The sequence below is a fragment of the Danio rerio genome, chromosome 3 (assembly GCF_052040795.2).
Source record: "Danio rerio strain M-AB ecotype USA chromosome 3, GRCz13ab, whole genome shotgun sequence".
NCBI classification, from domain to species: domain Eukaryota; kingdom Metazoa; phylum Chordata; class Actinopteri; order Cypriniformes; family Danionidae; genus Danio; species Danio rerio.
In genome coordinates, this window is record NC_141023.1 from 60,426,772 (window position 1) to 60,442,831 (window position 16,060).

The window sequence follows — 16,060 nt, forward strand, 5'->3', positions numbered from 1 at the left end:
TATACATAATTATTGATATATAGCCATTATGACTAGGCAAATAATTTAATTTGAAAATAGATCCGATAAGTAATAAACAAATATTTCACAATTAGGTATTTAACAATTTAACATTTTATATATATATATATATATATATATATATATATATATATATATATATATATATATATATATATATATATATATATATATATATATATATATAATGTTAAATTGTTAAATTGATATATAAATATAGATATATAAATATATATTGTTATAATATAGCTAAATTGTTATATATATATATATATATATATATATATATATATATATATATATATATATATATATATATATATATATTCAATAAATTCCACCTTGATGAACATAATAATAAAAAAAAAAAAAAACCCGACCCCAAACTGTTGACCGGTAGTGTACATTAACTAACATTAACTAATGACTAGGCCCACACGGAATTTGCACGCGCAGAAATTCGCAATTTTCTCAAATTTTTAGCCCATCATTGAGTCTATATATTTACTTGTGTAAACTTATATTTGACATAATTTCTGTTTACCAAATAAGTGGATCTAATCAGATTTGCATTGAAAACATTAAATAGAAGTAAAAAAAAATATTATTTTTTTTTATTTCATATATTATATTTTTAGAGGGGGACGCGGTGGCGCAGTAGGTAGGGCTGTCCATCACAGCAAGAAGGTCGCTAGTTTGAGCTTCAGCTAGTTCAGTTAGAATTTCTGTGTGAAAAGTGCTCAGGGATAGTTTAAATAATGCGTCAGTGCTCTTTGCGTAAGGGATTCGACGAAATAAACAGCAAAAGTCAGTTTTAAGCCATGTCAATAAAGGCTTTTTCATATTTTTTTCACATTTTTCAAATGAATTGGACTGGCATTTGCTGTTTATAGTATCGATATACTTTTAACAGATAAAACAAACTTCCTAGGTGAATCAGAAAGTATCTTTCCATATCTACAGTGGGTAAACCAACAAAATATCTCACAATAGTTTACAATCAATAAACAGCAGTAATTTAATTCAGCTCAATTAACAATAATGTTTACTTAGTAACACTTTACAAAAAGGTTTTATTAGTTAATGCATATACTAACATGAACAAACAAACAAACAATTGATTTATTACAGCATTAGTTCATGTTAGTCACGTTTAGTGAATAAAAATGGTTATTGTTAGTTCATGTTAACTAATGTTAAAGGGCACATAGTTTACCCCTTTTTTATGATTTAATATTAGCATTATGGTTCTTCTGAGTGTGTGCCAGTTAAGGTTCAGTTCAAAACACAGTTCAGATTTTTATTATAATGTGTTCAAAAGTGTTATGTTGGGGGCGTGTACACAGGTCGCTGTTTTATCAGCCAAGAGCTCCCCCTGCTCTGTGTTTGGCAAAAGACAGGCAGACACAGAGAGAAGCAACATGAGTGAGAGGACCAGCATTAACCGTAAATGTATGACTTGGACACAGATCAAGCAGAGAGTACAAAATCATGTGTCTTTGTATAGTTATACAGCCAACTGCTAGTTTAAAGTTTCGAGCTTGTACACCGAGACTAATAACCACGCACACTGAATTAACTTTGATTAAGGCACAAGATGCGCCGCTCAGAGCCGCGACACAAAACACCAGACACGCACATTCAGATGTTGTTTAAAATGAAACTATTCAGATGGAGCTCTGTGGCACGGCAGAATATGAAATGTCCCGAATCGTGGCTGGGTGCCGCGGACAGCCGCCAGCTAGAAGTGCCGTTGTGTGCACCCTGACAGAAAGCTTGCACTTTTCAGCTGCACCTAACATCACAGGGAGCTTCTGTAACCGCGAGAAAAAAAATGGCTGAAGTTTGAGGTAGACGCAATGAAAAGTACAAGTTTGCAAACCTACCTAAAGTTACAAACAATAATTCTGATTACATTGATCATGTGGTGAATGTCGATCTTGTGTTGAGCCCAATGAGCCTTACATCTAAAAATAGAGCAAGGGTGTTCCTTTAGTGACATCACTTTGACTCTCATGCTGAAAATGACGGACGTGAAACAGCAAACTGAGGATATAATCGTGACGCGTGGCTGTCAATCAATGTTGGTGGGTGGAGGGACTGCACTCCTACATCAAATTGCGGTCGATTTAAAAACCGCTCCAAATGGTCCACTGTTTTTATGTTGTTAAATTGAAAAAAAGCACTGTGTGTTTATATCACCCCAATATGACGGTCTATACACTATACTTACACACATGTCTGTCCAAACAGCTTGAAAAGTAGATTTTTCACCATAGGTGCCCTTTAACAAATATGAATTTGCCTGTGAATGTTAAACTATGATTAATAAGTGCTATTAGTTCATGTTTTAGCTAACTTTAACTAATGACTTTAACGTTCAGTGGATCAGAATGAACTAAATGTATGCTTAATACATAAAAAAAGATGCCCAGGGAACTAAAGACGATTTCACGTTGCCATCTGGTCATCCTTATTGTTAAGCCGCGAACATGAGGCCTGAAGAATAGTATATTTAGAAACAGAGAACAAAGAGAATGTTTTATAAGGCCTGAAGCAAGATACCCTTCAAGCAAACGCCTGTACAAAGGCAGGGCCAGATTCTCTGGGAAAAACCTTGAGAATTTTCAGAGCTTCTCTTTTCTATCTCTGCAATAAACATACACATCTCCGAGAAGATGGGATTCTTTCTGCGACTCAGACGGGATTGGCTGAGCTCTAAACTCAATGAGCGTTCAAGTGTGTTCAAAGCTCCGGCTGCTGGAGGGACGGGCCTGTGGAAACCTGAGCCTTTTCAACCCTTCCTTACCTTCTTCTCCCATTCGTTTTTCAAAGATTCAGCACTTTGATCAGACATTTTCTTCAGCTCGCTGATCTGTTTCTCTTTGGTCTGTCGGATGACCTGGGACTCTCGCAGTAGGCTTTGAACTACAGGGGAGAGAGGGAGGCAGACACAAACATTCAGGCCTGGCCGCAGGGCATCTCTCTGTCTGCTCGCACCCCAGGCCTCACCGAACACCAACAATACGTGTGAAAACAACAGATAAACTAGTATCGCAGTGTTATATGATCTAAGGTGAGGTGTATTACATCAGCAAGTCATTAAAAGTTTTTTTTTTTTTGTGAATTTGCCATGCTTTAAAGCAAGTAAGAAAAAAAAACTATTATTAATCGCTTAATAAATGTTCCAATAAATAAAAAGCTTTGTCTACTACATTATAAACTTGGCTCTAATGAGGGAATACTCTGATACTGATTGTAGCCAATTTCACTACAATTTTGCAGCTAATTTCAATACTGATAACAGCTTTTTTTTTTCTTTACAAATTACAGACAACAAAACATTAATACATTACATATAAATATATATTTACAGATTTTAATAAAAAAAAATATTGTGTTGTGAAGAAAAAATTGAATTGTGTATGGAAAGCATTGTCAATGCACCGTGATGCACAGAGATATCGAACTGAACCAAATCGATGGCATGATAATGGTACCCAAACTGTGAGACCACTGTAGGTTTACACCCCTAATATATATATATAGTAGAGTACATATATAATACAGCTGAAGTCAGATTTATTAGCCCCCCTTTGAATTTTCATTTTTAAATATTGTCTGATAATATTATTTTCTTCTAGAGAAAGTCTCTTTTTTTCGACTAGAATGAAAGCAATAAATGAAAGCAATTTTTATTTTTTTTTAACTCAATTTTAAGGACAAAATTATTAGCCCCTTAAAGCTATAACATTTTTCGATAATCTACTGAACAAACCATCGTTATAGAATAAGTTGCCTAATTACCCCAACCTGCCTAGTTAACCTGATTAATCTAATTAAGCCATCAAATGTCATTTTAAACTGTATTGTAAGTGTTGGTGAGTGTCTTTATTTTTTACCCAATATTTACTATTTTTTCTTTCTTCTGGAGAAAGTCTTATTTGCACACACACACACATATACTTCTTTACTTTAAACTGTATAGAAGTGTCTTGAAAAATATCTTATTATGTTTAAAGATGTGTTGAAGAAAGAAATTGAGGGGAAAAAAATAAAAAGGGGGGCTAATATCTCTGACTTCAACGGTGTGTGTATGTGTGTTTGTATAAATATATATATACACAGTTGAAGTCAGAATTATTAGCCCCCCTTGAAGTCAGAATTATTAGCCCACCTTTGAGTTATTTATTTTTTTGTTTTTATTTCCCAAATTATGTTTAACAGAGCAAGGAATATTTTTTTCCTATTTTTTGTATAGTCTGCAGAACAAACCATTGTTATACAATAACTTGCCTAATTACCCTAACCAGCCTAGTTAAACTAATTAAACTAGTTAAGCCTTTAAATGTCACTTTAAGCTGTATAGAAGTGTCTTGCAAAATATGTAGTCAAATATTATTTTCTGTCATCATGGCAAAGATAAAATAAATCAGTTATTAGAAATGAGTTATTAAACCTATCATGTTTCTAAATGTATCGAAACAAATCTTCTCTACGTGAAACTAAAATTGGGGGAAAAAATAAACAGGGGGCATAATAATTCTGACTTCAACTGTGTGTGTTTGTGTGTGTGTGTGTGTGTGTGTGTATGTGTGTGTGTGTATGTATATATATATATATATATATATATATATATATATATATATATATATATATATATATATATATATATACAATAATTACAGATTTTTCCCCGATTTGCTACAGTACAAACTACTACCTAACTTGCCTAGTTACCCTATTTAACCTATTTAATCTTGCAAAGCAATTATTAAACTATTATTTACTGTCATCATGGCAAAGACAAAATAAATTAGTTAGTAGAAATGAGTTATTAAAACTATTATGGTTAAAATGTGTTAAACAGCACTTGGGAAATAAAATAAATCATTCTGCTTTTGAAATCAAACCTTGTCATGATCTAATTTCTTAAAACTGATTTTGGCTCAAGCACTTGCAATCATCTCAATAAATGTAACTTTCTTTAGTTGCAAAATAGAAGTAATATCGAAAATGTATCTGTATAACAAAAACTGTCTTTATACAGAACTGTTGAATTGATGTACAGTTTTTAAAGCAAGTAAGAAAGAGATCTTTCTTTGGGAGTAAAAATCTGATTTATAGTCAGTTGGTTTTGGTTTTTTATTTATTTTTTGGAGCTATAAGAAGAAAAGGCCGAACATAAGCCATCAAATCACAGATTCTGCTTTCCCTGAAAGGTAAGAAAAGCCTCTTTGTGTGTCAGTGTGGTCCATGCTGTGCAACATGTCTGTCTGGGTCTTCTGGGCCAACACTTAGAGGCTGTTTTGGGAGTGGTGTTCAGCTGGGGCGCATTGGGCAACACCACTGACAAGAGTGCTCGGGATGACTATATAAACACAAGCTCCTCTATACTCTCCACTCACCTCTCTTCTCAAGTCGCCGAACTGTCTCCTCCGCCTCCTTCTGCTTACCACGATACAGGCTCTTTAGTTCATCAATTTCACCATTCTTGCGGTCCAAAATCTGAGGACATGAAAACAAACCGTATACAGTTGAAGTCGGAATTTTTGTATATATTTTTCCCTAATTTCTGTTTAAAGTAAAGATTTTTTTTCCAACACATTTTTAAACATAATGATTTTAAAAACTCATTTCTAATAACTGATTTATTTCATCTTTGCCATGATGACAGTAGATTAACATTTACCAAATATTTTTCAAGATTCTACTATTCAGCTTTAAGTGCCATTTAAAGGCAAGTTGGTGTAATTAGGTGTCACTATATAATGATAGTTTGTTCAACCTTTTTAAAACTGGGAGCTACTTCTTGGGTACCGAATAATGCGACTACCAGTTTGATGCACACTTCTCAAATAACAAATTTGCTCAATTTGCTTTTAATTTTATATTATTAATAATAATTAATGATATTCACCCATGTGAAGACACTGGTCATGGTAATGATTTCTCGCAATAGTTGTCAACAATGATTTAAGAAGGCAGGAAACAGGGAAATATCAATATGCAACACTTTATTTCTATAAATCTCTGCAAGTATTTGTATTTTTAAATGATCACTTCTACAATATTTTCACTTGCCACTAACGATTTTTAACAAATCATGCACTACGATGTACCATGTTTGCACTGATGATCAATTGTGTAACATAAATCAGCTTTCAGATTTTACTGAAAATATCATCAAATCTACAACACTTTAACATAGTTGACGCTCTTCTAACAATTGTAGCTGCCCCGAGTTGGACATCAGTGAGAGTGACGATTATATTCGTTCTCGTCTTTAAGCACAGTTTTGCTCTCCTGCCTGAAAATGCCCTGTTTTTCTAATCAAAAAATGTGTAGATCTAAATGTGACTTTTTGGGCGTTTTCATCGATCTTGTGAAAAAAGACTGCTGCTTTCACAAACCTTACAACTTTTTCCGCTTGTTGTAGTGCGCTGCCCGGTGGGTAGTTAGCATGGTAATGTTAGCTTTCGTGACACATTCTGAAACGTTAACGCTGTGCCGCTTTGTCGTCACCAAATGAAGTGAAAAAGAACTCTTCCTCCTATTCACTGTGAAAACGATATGCTTTTTTCTGCCATGTTTTCAAATCATCTCCTCCCCTTTACAGCACCCGCAATCGTGCTGTGGAGACCAGCTAGCTAATATAACTTTTTTAAAGTTTATATATATATATATATATATATATATATATATATATATATATATATATATATATATATATATATATATATATATATATATATATATATATATAAACAGTATATTTTTCCCCAATTTCCGTTTAACTGAGAGAAGATTTTAACACATTTATACACATAATAGTTTTAATGACTCTTTTCAAATAATTGATTTATTTTATCTTTGCCATGATGACAGTAAATAATATTTCACAAGATATTTTTCAAGACACTTCTATACAGCTTAAAGTGCCATTTAAAGGCTTAACTAGGTTAATTAGGCAGTTTAGGGTAATTAGACAAGTTATTGTATAATGATGGTTTGTTCTGTAGACTATCGAGGAAAAATATAGCTTAAAGGGGCTAATAATTTTGTCCCTAAAATGGTGTTTAAAAAATTAAAAAACTGATTTTATTCTTGCTGAAATAAAACAAATAAGACTTTCTCCAGAAGAAAAAATATTTTCAGACATACTGTGAAAATTTCCTTGCTCTGTTATACATCATTTGGGAAATATTTAAAAAAGAAGAAAAGAATTCAAAGGGGCTAAAAATTCTGACTTCAACCGTATATAAAACTTATTGTCATTTTCAAATTAACCCCAATGCAAGAGTGATTTAAAAAGAATAGCTAAAAAAATATTAGATGCAGCTTACTGGTAAGTGGCAATATGATGAGCTATTTTTAGAACAGGCCCGCAGGCAACTCATGTGATCCTCGCAGGTTACTTGGTGCCCACGGGCACCATGTTGGTGACCCCTGCACTAAGTTAAACTGCTTTAAAAAAAAATCTGTTAATCAACATTAGTCCTGATCAAAACTACTAAATTATTTAGAAAATTAAAGGATTTTAACTCATTAATTTCCAAATTAGTAAATGATGTCACTCATTTGATGAACTATATTCAATATAAAAAGTAACTGCGAACTGGATTTTGTTTTCCTTTTATCAGAGTCTTGAACATGTAAAAGATTTTGTTTAGTTTAGTCTTTAGCTTTGTTTAGTCTGTACTTCTCAACATCAAACATCAGCCGGTGTAAAAAATACACAGTCTTTGTTTTTGTTTACTCCATGTCGTTCTGAGATCTAAGATGCATATTTAAATTTTTCAGACATATCAAGGTAAGTTCGCAAAGGTCATTTTCACACTTTCACACACTCACAGACACACACTTTAATTTACTAGTGTACTCCACACTAAAATCCTGCATCCTTTAAATTAGGCCTAAAGTGCCAATGGTGCCAACTGATGATCAACAGTAAAATCAGGGAAAATCAGCAACAATCAAAAATGCATGATTATGTGATGTCATGGTTTTTGCAATCAAAAAAAAAAAAATGTGGTTATAATGGAAGTTAATGGGGCAGCCACCAACCATACATTACGGAGAAAAAATGAAAACCTTATGCAGCACAAAAACTAACAATTCATCAAAGGCAATGTTGTTTCTAATCTTTCACATGTCCAAGACTGTGATAAAAAGTAAAAAACAAATCAGTCCACAATTACTTTTTATATTGAAAATACGCCATTTTGTGTTTTTTTTTTTCACCAAATCAGTGACAACATTTATGAATTTGCCAATTAAAAAGTTAAAATCCTGTATTTAAAAAAAATAGTTTTGATCAGGACTGAGGTTGATTAAAATTAAAAATTTTATGCAAAAAAAATAAAAATAAAGAATAATTATCTAATACATTTTTACAGCAGTTTAACTTGGTAGATGTTTTCATCCCAAAAATAACAAAAGGTAGTACATTTGAAGTGCACAAGGGTTTATCATCATTTGAAAATTATTTAAAATAATAATTTATAGGAAGACTAATAATTGTAGCTTGAACCATGTGTGGTTTTTCTGATAAAGTCATGACTGGTGTTGTGATTGTGGTAGTGACATAAGCAGCATCCTCTTGGAAGACGCAACGGCAGCCATATTGCGCCAGACAGTACAGCTGATGGTGGAGTAGAGAATTAGGCTGCGTCCGAAACCGCATACTTCCATACTATATAGTACGCTAAAATCAGTATGCGAGCCGAGTAGCATGTCCGAATTCATAGAATTCGAAAATCAGTATGCGGGAAGTACCCGGATGACTTACTACTTCCGGCGAGATTCTAGAGTGCGCATACCATGCATGCTGCGCTATCCCATGATGCCCCACGAGCGAGTTCATGAATGGGAGTAAAGCAACGCAATTGACGCAGGTAGGTGACCATGACAAAATGGTGGATGTAGTACGTCCGAATTCCATTCATACTTTTCACATTCATACTGTATAGAACATACTTTTCTAACGGCCGAATAGTACGTTTAAATTCAAATGCAGTACCTACTGAGTAGTAGGCGGTTTCGGGCGCAGCCATAGTGATTCAAGTCAATTATGATTGGTTAGGAGGCCATGATGGACAGAGACGAGTGGGCAAATCTGGCCAGGATGCCGGGGTTAAAGGACATCCTGGGATTTTTAACGACCACAGAGAGTCAAGACCTCTGTTTAACGTCTCATCCGAAAGACGGCGCTTATTGAGGAGTATCAAGAGTCCTCATCACTATACTTGGTTGTTAGGATCTACACAAACTGCAGGTTGAGCGTCCCCGTGTTGGCCTCACTAACACCAATTCTGGTAGCAACCTAGCTTTCCCATGTGGTCTCCCATCCAGGTAAAGCCCTGCTTAGCTTCAGTGGGCGACCATGTGAGAGTTGCAGAAAGCTAGCTTGCTTTCAATTCAGTCCTTTAAGTGGACTTCATTAGTGAAAAATGTAAGAAATAGTGAATGAGGTTATGATTTAGGATTAGTGAATGAGTTAAGACATTGTAATCTGCTTTTTTTCTATATAAAGTCAACTATAAATACCGACTACTGCCATCTGCTGGTATGGAAGGTTTATTCTTCATTGGCTGCAGTCTTTGCGGTGTGTTCAAGAGCAACTGTTTGGCCCATGCAGGCGTACGCAACAACACAGTTGCCTTTAATGTCGTCTCGATGCATCACACCCTTTAGAGATTTGTTCAGATCCCTAAACCAAAGCATGAGCAATAGTACTAGTGATGTTTGAATTAGCCAACAACACTACAAACACGAAACATTCGTGACACTGAGATGACGGATGACAGAACGTTTATGTCCCAGACTTTCCAGCTAATCTAGTGCCATAAATACATTTCAGTGGGAATGGAGTTTAAATAGAGGTTTGTGGTGCTTCCATATGACAAGCTAATGCTGGCTGCAGATTACAGAGGATAATGTTCTTATTCACAAGCATGACCATGAAGGAACTCGCCCTCTCCTGCGTCACTGAATGCTGGAATTTGCTGCTTTGAAGCCGACGTTTAGCGGATAGGGGGTGGAGGGTGGTGGGCAAGATCCCCATTTTTGGCCCTTTCTTCGGCTGAGGCTTTTTGCTTAAGTATATTATCTGTAACAGTAGCGTAAGCTTAAAGCAGAGGATGACAAACCCGTATGAAACTCACATTATGCTCTGGGAAGGAAGACCACTTCAGAAGACATACCCATGACCCCGCTGACAAGTAGTGTTTGGGTTCGGAACAAAACAAATCATTCACTTTCATCCATTGACATTTTTATCCATTATTTTTTTTCGCTCACAGAGCACTCTTTTGGGCTGTATGTGACGAAAGAAGCGTTTTTTTAATCCTTGCTTTCAAAGACAGACCATAGCATGAGCAAACTGCATATAATTAGAATTAATTTGCATAAAAATACTGTATCAATTGATGAACATTTTGGCTGAATGAGCTGGCACTTCATGATCAAACTACATGGAATGGCACAAAATGAACAAGGTATGCTATTTATGAACAGACTTCTGCTGGCCGAAAGTGATTGAATGTATGAAAATAGTTAAATAACATAACATAAATAAGTAAATAGCGCTCTTCCACCTTGCCAGCTATGGGGAAATGACAGCAATTAGTAGAATTCCTGTACCCCGCCGGCTTATGTCAACCACTATGCTTATGTTGGACAAAGTGCTTATCTCCATACAGATGTCAGCAGAGACAAGAACACTGTCACTGTGAAAATCTTGCATGAATGAAATATTGCACATTATTAGCCATTTATGCTTGCTACACTACTGAAAACCAGCTAAATATAACACTATGTTTTTTTAAAGGCTTTTTAAGCTTGGAACTGTCATATTATAACATAATATAATGTTTTCTCAAAGCTGAACGATTATTGAATTATTATGTAGTGTTATAATATTATTTATACAACAGTTCTGTCTGGATCTCGAATCTGAGTGGCTGATAGAAGTGATATATTTAAGTAATATCAGCATCCGTACAGCCTCTTTACCCTTTGTGTATTAGTCCTCCTACATACAGCCAGCAACAAGCAGACACTACAGTTTGACAAATATTACTGCTGTTAGACAACCAAATATACTTTTGAGGCTTTTTTAGTCGTAAATGTAGCTGTTTAGATTGCAACTATATAGTTTATTTGTAAGAATAGTGCCTATTTTAAATATTTACAATTTCTGAGAGACAGCTCGTCGGCGACAGTTGACGTTTTCTATCCACAAGATGGCGCCAGAACCACATAATAAGCCATTGCTCAGTGTGTTCTCTTGAGTGCGAACTAAAAAGGTGAAAAACGGAAGCCTCGTTGTTTTTTTTTTTTTTTTGGATGAACCTGATAGAGTCAATAAGAAGCTGCAAATAAAAAGCTGAATTCAACCTTGTCCCTCCTTATAGCAAACACAACAGCAGTCTGGTGAGAAATCTCTGTAGACAGATGGCATTTTATGTCCAGTTCAGCCTTATAATCTTAAAATGTGAGCAAAATTTGCTGTTTTGTCATCACCTTAAGGGGGTCACACACCAGAAGCGCCGCTTCACATTACGCTATAGAGAATCATTCAAATCCTAGCTCTAAACTGACATTGGTGAATTAGTAACGGCTTCTGCTGTTCTGATGTCAACTGTAGATGTGAAAGAATGGCGGAAGAAAGCAGTTCCTAATACAAAAGGGTTTTAGACTCTGTGTTTGATTTTCTTTTTTATGTACAAGATTGTGCCGTCGAACTGTTGTATAAACGCAATATTACACTCGTAGCAGTGTGCTATAGCTGTGTACAGCACTGGTGGGGCGCTAAGGCACTCGGCCGCACACCTCCAACCAGTGCTGATATACAGCCATGTTCACTGCAAAAAATGCTTTTCTTACTTAGATTTTTTGTCTTGTTTCTAGTCCAAATATCTGAAAATTCCTAACTCAAGAAGAATTTTCTAGACAAGAAAAACCTATTTTCTTGTTTTGAGAAATAATATGCCAATAATAAGTGAGTTTTTCCTTTAAACAAGCAAAATAATCTGCCAATGGGGTAAGCAAAATAATCTTACGTCGAAAGAAAAAACAAGATTATTTTGCTTAACCCATTGGCAGATTATTTTGCTTGTTTTAAGGAAAAACTCACTTAATATTGGCATACTATTTCTCAAAACGAGACAATATGTTTTGCTTGCCTAGAAAATGTCTCTTGATATTAGAAATTTTAGATATTTAGACTAGAAACAAGACAAAAAAATCTAAGCAAGAAAAGCATTTTTTGCAGTGTAGCACACTGCTACTCGTGTGATATTGCTCGTCTATGGTCACCTATTTGGTGCACATCCATGACTTGAGGAGAAAGTGACTTCATAATAATAATAAGGTCACATTGCTTAAAGCACAGCTTGTTAGAATTTATTTATTTATTTCATAATTTTGAAAGCTTTTTGTTGGTTGTACAAACTAATTTACAGGAGCAACAAAACATATACACTAAATGCACCAATGAAATAAAGCAAGTCACTTGGATGAATAAAATTCCTCACCACTGCTTACAACCATGTTAGCAGCAAAAAAAAAAAAAAGAGCAAATGAATATGCAAAGCATATATGCAAAAGTAACTCACTGAATTTCTTTTAGGGTGGGTGGGGGGGGGGGTGGATAAAAGGAAATGAAGCAATTCCTTCTCTGAAACGGAATTACACATTCTTTCTGATGTGTCCCATGAGCATGTTGAGTGTTAACATTTCAGATTCTTGGAAGCATGAATGAGCGTTGCCGGTATCTGAGAGGACCTGTGCCGCAGCTCTGAGGAACTCACTCATGACCTTGTCCCTCATCTCCCAAAGACCTCTGCAGGGGGTTCTCAGACTCCAGTGGACCGGTTCTGCAAGTCCTCAACAATCTAGCCATTGTGTGACAAAGTGCGGGCTTTTGATGAACCCAAAGAATTAAGAAATCTTCTGTGGCAGAGTGGGAGGGAGGCAAGCGCAACCCGTATTTATCGAGTTCCAAATAAACAGCAAATCTGTTGGACCTGTTCCCAAACGGTGGCCAAGTCTTGTGCCTTGAGCTGTGGGCGATAAGATGACTGGGCTCAAGGTGGGGCGGGAGGCAGGCGGGCGGGCATTTCAGAAATGTGTTTTATCTGATGCGACCGCAGCTCAGCAGAGAGTCGTTTGTTCAGACCGCTGTAACTCCTTTGATGGCCTGACCTTCTACAAGCCGCCTGTGTCCGAGTAGGAGTTCAAAGGCTGTCGGCCATTGTCTCAGCGAGAGTGGACAGCGGCGTTGCGACCAGGGGTCTGTAATTCTCAAAGGACCCTACGGAGATCAACGGCTTGGAGGACATGACAGGGCACACGCAACGGTCCATTCGCCCCTGGACTCAATCGAGCCCACCAACAGACAGCTCTGCGCCGCGTGTGTTTGGTGTTTATAGGGTCTTCAAAGAAAGATGCACCTGAGTAAATATTGACATTCTCTGAAAGCAGAACATCTGAGTGGTTCAGAACCAAACAACAGTGCTCATTAGGAGCAAAACAAACACAACCGCAGATGAAAAACCATCTGACCCAATTAAGATTTCACCTAATGCTGAAGGACAGTGTTCGAGATCTACAAAAAGCTACCACCCAATCCCCATTTGGAGAACCTAAAGAGGAATAGTCTTCAAAGGGCCAGCAATAAGAGCTCCTATTTTCAAATGTACTCTCTGAGGTTGGGGGTGATGGTCTCTCATGAAGCCTAATACGCCAGCATTCAGGGAAGCGAGGTTGGACATTGCAGACCATTTCAGGGCTGGTCCTTTATTTGAACATGGATGCAAGATCATTCGAAGCAAAAAGGCCTCCTAAAAGTTATTTTCCCCCTCTGAAAAGTCAGCGAGCCCATCAGTGGATTATTTATCCTGCTTTTTGTTAGTCAGAAGTGCACTCTGTTGCTAAGCTCATCATCCTGCGAGCCGGTCGCCTGTGGAAGATGAAAGCCTGCAGCTGAGAGCGAGGGAAAGAGGGGGCGTTATGGAGGTTAAAGGGAAGTTCGTGAAACATTTAGGGACACACAACATTTTCCCATCGTCTCCTTAAAGAGCTCTTTTCAGACACAAAGCAGAGTCGTAACAGAGTGTCGAGGATGAGGTCCAGAGGCCGACAGGCTTTTAGAGACGTCATGAAAGACAACGGTCTGCCAATGTTTTTGCTTATAAAAGTGTGGGGACATGCAGACATTTGCAGACCAGGTAATTTAATAGACTTTGTGCTGTCACTGGAAATGAACGAACCAGACAATAAATGTGGAAGTCACAGAGGAGATACTGACACAGGACATGCTGAAGTTTCAGGAAGAATAAATTGCCTGTTTGATTGTTGATCCTTTTTTCACAATTGATAATAAAACCAGTATCTTAAAAGCAGTGAAACAGCAGTTGATCTGCATGTCATCGACATACTTGTCATCCTAAACTCATCATCTCCTCGTGTTCTCATTCATTGTTTATGGAGAAAAAAACCTTGTGCAATAGGCATATTTACTTGGCATTTTCAACGTGGTTACCCAATTTTATGGGGCAACTAAAAATGTCAGCCAGTGGCTAATAAACTATCACCAGGGATTGAGTTTGAGGTTTAGAATAAGTTTGCTGTGGATTTATTTTCACTCATCTGCTCTTCAAAAGACTGACCAAGCACTTGAAAGTATCTCATTGCTGTGACATCACATTGAGTGCCCTAGTCCAGGTCATGTCAGTTAATGCATACAGCATCTGATGCACTGTAAACAAGTGTGGTATACAGTGTATATGCGTCTGACTCACCGTTTTGTGTGCATTAATTAAAATTGATTTGCTAAAGTCTAAATATGGATGGAAATACTTGAATGATGGATTTTGAATTGTGAAAAGTCCCGTCAAATACTGAAGAAACCAGCAAAAAAATGTTAAACAAAAAAAGATTTAAACAAAAAATAAAAAAGGTAAAAAAGGAGTGATTTTAACAGTAAAAGGCTAAATGCTAATGCTTATATTGTAATATCTCAGTACTTTATCACGTATACTCCTCAACATTAGATGGAGGTTGTGACTCTTGTTCCTCTAAACTCCCCTGTAATCAGCCTAATCACCACCACCTTTTCTTTGCTCTATATAAGACTGCTTTGTATCCTTCTCTGTGTTCAGTCCTGAACCCTACTTCTTGCTGCCTCGTCCAGTGTCCAGTTAAGTTATTCTCAAGACTTTTTGCTTGCTATATTCCTATTTGATTGTTCTGAGACCCTTGTGTCTTTTTTATTTTGTATGTGTTTTAGGAAGCTCGGCTTTACTATTTTTGTTGTAATTTTCAACCCTGGCTGTAGAGAGATATTGTCTTTCCTTTTTTGTCAAATTCTCTTCAGTAAAGATTGCATTATTTTTTTGGAATTCATACGTTGTGGACTAAGAACTACTGCTAACCACACTGTAGACCCGGGTTCGATCCCCACTCAGATCATTACATATATCAATATTTCCAGGACAAAATAAAAATGTGTATACAAGTGTGTAGTAAAAAAAAAAAAAATGTGTGTGTGTGTGTGTGTATATATATATATATATATATATATATATATATATATATATATATATATATATATATATATATATATATATATATATATATATATATATATATATATATATATGTGTGTGTGTGTGTGTGTGTGTGTGTAAAGTGTTCAGATGCAAACTGATGAAATTTCCATTGAATATGGGTATTTATCTCACTCAGACTCCTATGTTTATGCTGAATTATTTATTTTTAAAGACCTTTAAAAGTGTGCATTGTTTGCCATATACTTTAAATTACCAAACCTACAGACAGGAGCCTGATAGAAATGCTCACTTTTGAAGAACATTTCAAATGGCTTTTAGAGGTTTTTGCATCTGAACTTTCTCATCACTACCTGATTTTGGTAGTGTTTTTGTCTGTGTAACAAAGGTAAAATGTGCAGATGAATGTAAAGATTGTGAGTAAACATTGCAGTTTTAATGCTGTATAATTATTTAATTTACCA

The 16,060-nt window shown here is 35.9% G+C and overlaps 1 protein-coding gene across 14 annotated transcripts in view; it reads right to left on the reverse strand.

The window, feature by feature from the left end:
- Positions 1-16,060, reverse strand: part of cep112 (centrosomal protein 112) — a 349,706-nt gene that overhangs the window by 255,809 nt on the left and 77,837 nt on the right. For all 14 annotated transcript variants that reach the window (XR_015479978.1, XR_015479979.1, XR_015479977.1 and 11 more), the window contains exons 10-11: positions 5,430-5,529; positions 2,831-2,949 (exon numbers count right to left, since the gene is read on the reverse strand). Coding sequence is in view for 4 of the 14 variants with exons in the window: in NM_001327791.1 (NP_001314720.1) it covers positions 2,831-2,949; positions 5,430-5,529 (219 nt within the window). In the remaining 10 variants the exon portion in view is untranslated. The remainder of the gene's footprint in view (positions 1-2,830; positions 2,950-5,429; positions 5,530-16,060) is intronic.